We start from the raw sequence: 9,387 nt of genomic DNA on the forward strand, positions 1-9,387 counted from the left end.
ATTGTTTTTGCATAACCTTTATTAACGTTTACATAGGTTTTCAAAATATAAAATAAAATAAACGTTATAGTGGAAAGAAATCAAGTGAAATAAGTGCTTAACGGTGACCAAGATTGCGGTGGTTCTGCTTTTTTGAAATCAAAAAACCAAACTGCATTTTAATCTACATATATAATCTTTTTTATACACTATTATGCTCCATTGACCTAACCCAGGCTTTCGAAAAAAAAATACTAATTTTAAATCAAAAGAGGCCTAAAATCAAGACAAATAAGAAACATAAACATATCAAAAGGTCTAAAAAATAAGAAATTAAAAGAAAACTATAATTTTATTTACATAACTAAAAAGATTGATTCTCTATGTACATAAATTTTATTCCCAGAAATACAATATTCATTTTTACAAAAACTATAACAAATTATCTATAACTTTGGAACTTACTGCCTTGGACAGTTTAATTTTAATATTTTGAATTGGAAACTGCAATTTAAATGCTTTATTGATGTTTTTAGTTACCAGTATTATGTTGAAAAGTAGTACAAAATAATTGATGGTGGAGTATGATCATTTGGAAAACGTGCTATCAAATATTTACATAAACTATTACTGCTGCTGTCGAAACTTGGCAAAAAATTCACGTTTAATACTGTCCCGCTCTGATAAAGGTGGCATAACTGGTCTCACACCTTGTTTTCTCCTTTCTTTTTGAACTGAATACTGAAATTGTAACATATTTAAACACATTAAAGCATTTAGAAAATAATAAGTAAATGTCGAGACAATTAATTAAAAATACTTTCCAAGTACAAATTCATTAAATAGCAGGCAATTTTTGCCTGGTGCTTTTATTCTGTATTCAATTGTCCAAGTCAAATTACCAGCACTAAAATTACTTGTATACAGATACTTCTGAGATGATCATATTAAATATGTTCTCTATCATTTAAAATGTTCTGGCATACTGACATTTAGGGTTACAGCAAATAGGAAAATGTCCAACACTCTCACACAAAAAAATTTTTAGATTTTGAGTTTTACAGATCTCTTATACATTCTAAGATTGATTATATTATCATTCAACCCATGTCAGCTGCTAAAACAGGCTTAATGACTATGAAACTGTAAAAAAATTCATCCCTAAATCTGAGCATTCTGGACAAGCCCAGCATATAGTTTATGTTGTGAAGTCAATGAGCTTAACCTCTGATTAAGAAGACAACTTTTCTTGTCACCTCGTTCCAGAATATGGAGTTAGTTTTTTATAATAATGAATAGTACTTCTTATTATTATCTGAATTATAATTTATTTTTAGTTGTTTGGGCCGTTTCAATTGATTATGATTTATTACCTTTGTACAATTTTCAGAAATAAAATGAGAATGTATAATTTATCATACAGCTTTGGACAATCTTATGATCATATTTTCAATCTAAATGAGGCTGTTAGTCACAAAAAATTTAATATTTTTATTAAAGTTCCTCCAGATATGTACTTACCCAAAAAGATTTACAAAGTTTATAGTTTTCTATTTGTAATTGACATGCTTCTTTATCGAAACTGTTATCATGAAAACATTTATAAGTTAATTCTTGTTCTTTTAAACATGGATTGTTTTCTTCAGCTTCTGTATTTTTCATAATTATGTAAAGAATTTGAAATGGTACATAACCTATAAATATTGACTTTTGAGGAATAAGAGCATAGAACATCCTGTGACTGACAGTCTTTATTCCGATGACGGTCTTAATTCCGACACATACATCAGTAATCTGGCCAGTAGTACTGAGTACTAATGTCACGCTACACGACACATTACTCGTTAACATATTGGCCAGCAATCTGAATTAACTCCTATTTCCCCCATTTATCAAAAATGATTAACCAATTCCCACGCATACCCTTTATTATTTGTGACGTAATAAGTACATAGATAATTTAAAAATTGTAGTGATAAGATGGTAACATCAAAAAGAAGAGATCATCTAACCTATCTGATGTTTATTTATTTATTACTTGTAAAATACTCTATTTTAAACCGGGATAGTTATTTATTTGATAGTGTATGATACTGTTTTAAAATTAGAATGTCTACAGATGCTTGGGAAGAAATTCAGGCTATTAAAAGTAAAAGAAATAGCCTACGTGAAAGATTAGAAAAACGTAAAAAAGCACGTCAAGAATTACTGGGCTCGAGTTTGGGTATTTAAAGAATAATTTATTAAACACTTATCATTTATGTTAATGTAATTTTAAATTTATATTCTTTGAACTAAGAATATAATTAAATATTAAGCTTTCTTACAGGGTCTCCTTCTACGGTGGGAATAGTTGATACTTCTTCCACAATTTTTACCTCCCCTACAAAAGTAGTTATAGAATCAGAACAGAAACTTGATGAAAAAGAAGATTTACTTAAGTTCAGTCCTGAATTGGAAAGAGAGTTGCTAAGACAATTAAGTGAAGTAACTCTTCAATTGCCAATTTTTTCTTCAGAATTACTCACACCATTTAAACTTATTTGTAGTGACAGGTAAACATTAGGCAATAATTCATTTTAATATAATAAAATAATCTCAAACTGTACCAAATTTGAAGATATTTCTTTACCATTTGTTTTCAATATTTTGATACTCTGGTTTTGTATATGAAATGCCATATTTTTTTGGATATTGACAAAATAATTAGTTGAAGCAATTCCTTAAAAAAAATTATGAATTCTGCAATCATTTTGTATATTAGTTAAGGTGTGAGGATAAAAAAAGTAAGTTATGATAAATCAAAAACGTGCAATTCGACATGGTTAACACTAACATACCATTAGATAAGGGCACAATCAACTGGCATTTTTTAGAGAGACCATTAATAACCAAAGAGGACCTAGGCCAGGATGAAATTTATGTAATCAAGATTGATGTTTGAGAATGTGGGTATTAAAAAGCTTCTTTGTTTGAAGCATTGCACCACAATAAGAATTGATGCATACATCAAGATATAGTGCAAAGGAAATTGGTAGACACTAAACGTAGTCCCCATTAAGCTGCAACTAGTTCCCATTTACCACATTTCCTATGAACACTGAAATCGAGAAGAACATCAATGGATCAGCTTTTAGTGTTATCATGATTTTCACTCCTTAGTAACTACCTTTATAGGATAGTTATCATTGTTTCAGTGCTAGTGCACCATATTCCAATGCAGCAACAATTGTTAGAAGGTAGTTATAGTGCAATGAGAGTTATAATCGGAGTTGGCATTATTTTGGAGGAGAGGATTGTAGGAGATGAATTTCCATTAATGCATGATAATGAACGCCAATCATGATTGAAGTTGTAAACTATTACACCCGAAAAATTGTAAATAGATATTCTAATTGCACCCTTAAAAACCCTGATTTTGATTCTACTAAAAACTCATGGGGACAATAAGGACTGTAGAGTTAGAATTTTACTATGTTCTCTCGGAAACCTAGAGATTTCATATAGGCTGGCTGAAATATGGGATCAGATAGTTCAAAATACAATTAGACACCTAATTTTCAGTATACCTTGAAGATACAAGTAGTTATCAGAGCAGGGGATTATTGCATTACATAGTATTTGGCAATTGAATAGTGTAACTCAATTTTGTCTTGTAAAATTTATAAATTAGACAGTTTTGATATGGGTATTTGATATTTCTATTAATTTTATAAAACCCTTATATATATATATATATATATATATATATATATATATATATATATATATATATATATATATATAAGCTATCTCAAAATAATCCTTAATGATCATAGACGTTAGTTTAAAAAAATGACAAGGTAATTTTTAGAATAAGTTAATTTTGAAGGGAATTGTGATTATGTAATTGTGAGTACATTCTCTTTGTAATAAAATGTGATGTTAACAAAATAGTTTCTGTTGTGTCTAAACCTGTATATTTCAATTTGGTTGTAAACTATGAAAGCTTTTATTGGATACTAATATTAATTTTCAGAGATAATACTCATCGTAAAATATGTAATTTATTAGAAAAATTTGCTATACAAAAACTAATTACATTAAAACCAACATCAAAAGATGGTGTAGATGTATTAGAAGTGACTCACATAGATGTTTCAAAAGTGAATGCTATTATTATTGATGGCTCTGAAGTTAAATGTGATATAACTAAAGAGGATTTGAAAAGAAAGAGAGATGATTCGCCAGAGAAAAATTCAGAACTCGAAGAAGATAAGCGTAAAAAAGAAAAGAAGGAACCGAAGGCAGATATTTTGGTAACAACTCATATATAATATAGGGTTAAATTTGAAATTATCGAGTTGTGAGTTTCAGATAACTCAGAAATCAAAAATTATATTTTATATGAAGTTGTAGTTGTAGCATATATGTCCATATTTCTCTCTAGTAAAAAGGGGACACAATAGGGCAGTGCACTTACAAACCCTAAGTATAAATAATAAATAGAAGTCCATAAACTACAATCTTACAATTTCAGATTTTCAGAATTTTTATTATTATTATATTTAAAAAATTGGTCATAAATCATTAAAAGTTTCAGAATAGTTTTATAATTAAAAATACATTTTAGTCGTTGTTATCTATGCCTTCAACAAAAGAAAAAGAAAGTAAAAAATTGGGTGAAGAAATTTTAGATTTACTAAGTAAACCAACAGCAAAAGAACGATCTTTAACTGAACGTTTCAAATCTCAAGGAGGTAAACAACTTATGGAGTTTTGTCCGCATGGTACAAGAGTAGATTGTGAAAGAAATGGTAAGTTATTAAGAACTGGTATTGAACTGCATTTATTAATAATTTGAATTTAGTTCTTGGAGTATATCAGGGGACTGGTACTATAAGTTTGGTGTGAGTTTGCTTCGCATCTAAGTTCATCTTCAGGTATTTAGTGGGGTTTGCATTTGGAAAACACAATTATTAATAATTATAAGCATTTGATAGTGTGCTGATTTCTGCACTTCCTCCTCACTCACTTCACTCTTATATGAATTTCATATCTACTTTAATAAAGAAAATGTTTTTTATATATAGAAAAGATTTGATTTCGATTATTTTAAAAAATATGTTTCAGGAACCGTGGAATGCAAGAAATTACATTTCAAAAAAATTCTACAAAAACATACAGACGAATCATTGGGGGATTGTTCTTTCCTTAACACTTGTTTTCACATGGATACTTGTAAATATGTACATTATGAAGTTGATCGAGCCGGAAAATCAGATGATTCACCAAATATTTTGAGTGGACCAGTAGTTAGAGTAGAAAGTACGACTCTCTATCCACCTCAATGGGTTCAGTGTGATTTGAGATATTTGGATATGACAGTATTAGGTGTGTGCCGTAACTTAATCCACAACTATATTAGATGAAGGGTTGTGCATATCGGTTCTGCCGCAGGGCGGAGACGCGTTCGTAACATTCACAATGAGTGGCTCTATCATTTCATCAGTAATATTGTCCAACTTCTACATTTTCTATTCTTCTTAATCGTAGGTATGATTAACAGCCTTCAAACTATTCACAAAAATAACTGTTCACCATCACTCATTTTAAAAGAATAATTTTTTTCTTGAAACTTCTCTCCCTGTCCTACTTAGCAGATTTTTCTAAACTTGATCTTTTTGAAAATATAATTGTAATAATTTTGACTTGATCGAATGAGCAATTTGCACAATACAGGGCGCTATTTAATTGTTTCGAATTTAATTATCTTTGAAGAATGTTGAATACTAGTATGCAGTCTTAATGAGGGATTATAAAAGTGGAACTAATGGGAATAGAATAGTGAAGATCATATATCAATATATTTTCCATATCCCAGGATTTATAGAGTACATAATAATTTTAATACATATAAACAAAACTTGTCGCCTATTCTCAATTAAAGTGTATACTCTTTATAGAGTAGATTGAGCAACATTTATAATTTCTGCTCTTAAACTACTCCGATTCACATTTCGTATTCTCTCGATTATGGTATCTGGAGTAGTTGACTCCGAGTTAAATAAACAAGCTCTTTAATCTTCCTCCTAAGGTGACCTATCTAACAAAATTTGGCTTCATTTTCCTTTCTATCTTTCAAAGTATCTATCATATAAAAAAATCCTTGCATTTTCCACAAGAGAGGCAATTCATCCCTTGAAAAAATATTATGTATAAACACAGTAACTCTTTAGTACTGTACCTGTTCTTTGTGAAAATACAGTTAACAATGGCTCTGCTTATTCTCATTGTATTATGTTACTTATAGTTAAACGTAGGGTTTAAATCACCGTCAACTATCGTTTTAGGTAAATTTGCAGTGATAATGGCAGATCCACCATGGGATATTCATATGGAACTTCCATATGGTACAATGTCAGATGATGAAATGAGACAATTGGGTATACCACAATTGCAAGATGAAGGACTCATATTTCTTTGGGTCACAGGAAGGGCGATGGAATTAGGAAGGGAATGTCTTCAACTATGGGGTTATGAAAGGGTAATATTTTTACACGCCCATCTTTAATTTTATAGATACCTTTTTCTTCCTTAAAAATGTAGTTATTTGTAACTCTACCGTCATTGTCCTTTCTGGAATAGATTCATACTTTTTGAGGTTATTTACCAAATTAGGTTTTTTTATGCAGCCTATTCTCTTATTTGAGCCAACTCCATTAAGTATATCCTCTTTTTCTACTTGTATAAAGATGGGTCCTTTCTTCATAATAGCTAAAGTGTCCACATCCATATCTTCAAACTCTTGCTGCGGCTCAGATTCTTTTACTGGGTGTCCCAAAATTAACTCAAGATTTGAATTAAATAGAAAACGCAGTTTTTAGGCTTTTGATTGTAACTTTTAGGTTATTTGCGAACTAACACATTGGACAAATGCCCTCCATGGCTTTACATACACATACGCACGGTTTTCCATGACAATTCTGCATTAATGTTGTTGAATTTTGTTGAATCTCCTCCTGTAATTACACTCGTGGTTATGGACTTTAAAATAACTTTCAAATAACTCATGAAAATAAATCTATTGGTGCTAAATCACACGATCTAGAGGGCCAATTTTGTTCACCGAAACGAGAAAGTATACGACCTGGAAATGTCTTGTGTAGTAATTGGGCTGTATGGCACCATCTTGTTCAAACCACATATTGGCCACATCAGTATCATCCAATTTCGACAAAATGAACTGTATTATCGAGCACCAGTAACAGTCACGGCTCATTTTCAAAAAAGTATGGTCCAATTATGCCTCTAGTCCAAACAGTGACACGTTTTGGATGTATTTGTTTTCCGACGATCAGTTGTAGTTTCTCAGAACCCGAAAAGCGGCAATTTTGGCGATTAACAAAACCAACGAGGTGACTTAGCATGATTTTGGTCGAAAAATTTTGGTGCTCAACAACGATATTTAAACGAATTTTGTTTGTATACGACCACTACGTCTTCGAAAATTTTAATCAATTTCAATCAAGTTAAAACAATATTCCGGCTATATTTTGTATAAAATTCTCCAATTACGACCGCCAAGTTTTCATTATTTTTGAAATATTGTTCTAATGACGACGTTGTTCTATGGTGTAACTTTCCACTTAACCTGTCAGCTGTCGATTTCTTTTTTTTTTAGGGTTGTCAACACTTCACTGCATAAATAGCGGCAAATTTAAATTTTGCTTTTATTTTGGGAGTCTTTACATTATATTCTAAGTGCTCAATAAAATTCTTGCCTTTTCAGAACTTTTTTTTCTGTTAATTTATCAGTGTTCTACTTAATTAGTTTTTTGTTTTTAATTTTTTTCTATAAATGAACCCTTTACATTATTCTTTATTTTTTATACTATTCTTATTATTAAACATCGAATTCTGTACCCGCCGAATATTTTCTATTTTCTTTTATTAGTAGATTTATGTTATTATTTTTAGGTAGACGAAATAATATGGGTTAAAACCAATCAGTTGCAACGTATCATAAGGACAGGGCGAACCGGTCATTGGTTAAATCATGGTAAAGAACATTGTTTAGTTGGAATGAAAGGAAATCCTCCAAATTTAAATAGAGGCTTAGATTCAGATGTTATTGTAGCTGAAGTTAGAGCAACCAGTCACAAACCCGATGAAATTTATGGTTAAGTTTCGTTTAATAAACCACCAACTATTGTATAATTTTGTCTAACAACTTCAATGTATGTAATAACAAAATCTTGTTTTTACAGGAATGATTGAAAGACTCTCGCCTGGTACTAAGAAAATCGAATTATTTGGTAGACCTCATAATATTCAACCTAATTGGATAACGTTAGGGAACCAAGTAGATGGTATTCGATTGGTGGATCCTGTTTTGATAGAAAATTTTCGAAAAAGATATCCAACAGGAAATTGCATGGCTCCACCTCCTGAAAATACACACGTTTAATGGCTCAAAATATCGATTTCTTTTTATAATTTGCTTTCTTAACATGTCTATAATACTGTAATAAAGTGATTTTAAAAGTTTGAAGTAGTTTTAAACATACAGCAGTTAGAAGAAGGAGCTGTTTGGAGCGCTGACTTAGCAGTCTGAATCCGGGTATATTGTGTATAGTCGGCTTGATACCTGGTACCCTTTTATACACATATACGTTTAGACAAGTTTCTACATCCTAAAAAGGAATTTCTATAATTATTTTTTTTTATTTTAATTAACGTGCCTCGACAACTAAGATCATTGACGCATGGTACAGTTATGATATAATTTTTATCTCTAACTACGACACCTTAACATTAACAAACTGTTTGTATTACATACATTAAAAGTTTATATTTTACCATATAGACCAATGTCCTTCAAATATTGGATCAGGTGTGGTAACTGTTTCACGTTATTGAAACTTTCTTGGAGCGAACTTCCTAGACGGTGGCGTTTATTGGAGTACTGTAGACAACTTGTTAGTATGTGGTATTTTGCATTTGGGAGGATCAGAAGCGGCCGTTAAATGTCCGCGAGCCAGTCTGCGTACAACTCTACGACTCATGGGAAGTTGGTTTCTGAAGTTTATGGGCCGTTGAATTTCATGTAGGTTAGTGTTGGAGCTTACCCAGTGCCACGCACATCATTGTGGATTTGTATCGAGTCGCTGTGGACGTTAGCCGTCGATGCTTCTATTGCAGCAGTAAAATCATATACTTTGGAATAAGTCAGGTACAAAATTGACTTTTGACGAAAGTCTCTTTAATTAGGTGCCATTTTAATATGAGTTATTATTAAATGACTTCGCTTAAAAAAAACTTAATACGAATAATGAGGCACGATTTGAGAGAATAAGTATTTCAAATTTCCCGCCAAAGAATTCTTCATTCTGTAACAACACCAGTATCATTTGAGCGAATTAGCAT

The 9,387-nt window shown here is 31.0% G+C and overlaps 2 protein-coding genes across 3 annotated transcripts; one reads left to right on the forward strand and one right to left on the reverse strand.

Moving 5' to 3' along the window:
• Positions 1-356: 356 nt before the first annotated feature.
• LOC130900379 (coiled-coil-helix-coiled-coil-helix domain-containing protein 7) lies at positions 357-1,760 on the reverse strand. Its single transcript, XM_057810932.1, has 2 exons — positions 1,501-1,760; positions 357-720 (listed from the first exon to the last, which is right to left on the reverse strand). Exons 1-2 carry the CDS (start codon positions 1,711-1,713, stop codon positions 607-609), a joined length of 327 nt encoding a protein of 108 aa, XP_057666915.1. The 5' UTR covers positions 1,714-1,760; the 3' UTR covers positions 357-606.
• Positions 1,761-1,769: 9 nt separating this feature from the next.
• LOC130900370 (N6-adenosine-methyltransferase catalytic subunit) lies at positions 1,770-8,508 on the forward strand. Of its 2 annotated transcripts, none has more exons than XM_057810920.1 (8): positions 1,770-2,203; positions 2,309-2,534; positions 3,998-4,277; positions 4,592-4,775; positions 5,092-5,352; positions 6,312-6,505; positions 7,939-8,140; positions 8,229-8,508. In XM_057810920.1, the coding sequence occupies exons 1-8, from the start codon at positions 2,089-2,091 to the stop codon at positions 8,426-8,428; spliced, it is 1,662 nt and encodes a 553-aa protein (XP_057666903.1). In that variant the 5' UTR covers positions 1,770-2,088; the 3' UTR covers positions 8,429-8,508. The 2 variants fall into 2 exon arrangements, with proteins under 2 accessions (XP_057666903.1, XP_057666904.1); XM_057810921.1 differs by having other exon boundaries at positions 1,929-2,203; positions 7,939-8,172; positions 8,229-8,356.
• Positions 8,509-9,387: the final 879 nt, after the last annotated feature.

This window comes from Diorhabda carinulata, chromosome X, assembly GCF_026250575.1.
Source record: "Diorhabda carinulata isolate Delta chromosome X, icDioCari1.1, whole genome shotgun sequence".
Lineage (NCBI taxonomy): Eukaryota > Metazoa > Arthropoda > Insecta > Coleoptera > Chrysomelidae > Diorhabda > Diorhabda carinulata.

Excerpts from the sequence above, each read along its gene's own strand:
- LOC130900370 (XM_057810920.1), top strand. The coding sequence starts at position 2,089 with ATGTCTACAGATGCTTGGGAAGAAATTCAGGCTATTAAAAGTAAAAGA. Across the intron at positions 4,278-4,591 it reads AACCGAAGGCAGATATTTTG|TCGTTGTTATCTATGCCTTC; the intron begins GTAACAACTCAT and ends AATACATTTTAG. Across the intron at positions 8,141-8,228 it reads CAAACCCGATGAAATTTATG|GAATGATTGAAAGACTCTCG; the intron begins GTTAAGTTTCGT and ends TTGTTTTTACAG.
- LOC130900379 (XM_057810932.1), bottom strand. The coding sequence starts at position 1,713 with ATGTTCTATGCTCTTATTCCTCAAAAGTCAATATTTATAGGTTATGTA. Across the intron at positions 721-1,500 it reads AACTTTGTAAATCTTTTTGG|TATTCAGTTCAAAAAGAAAG; the intron begins GTAAGTACATAT and ends TTACAATTTCAG.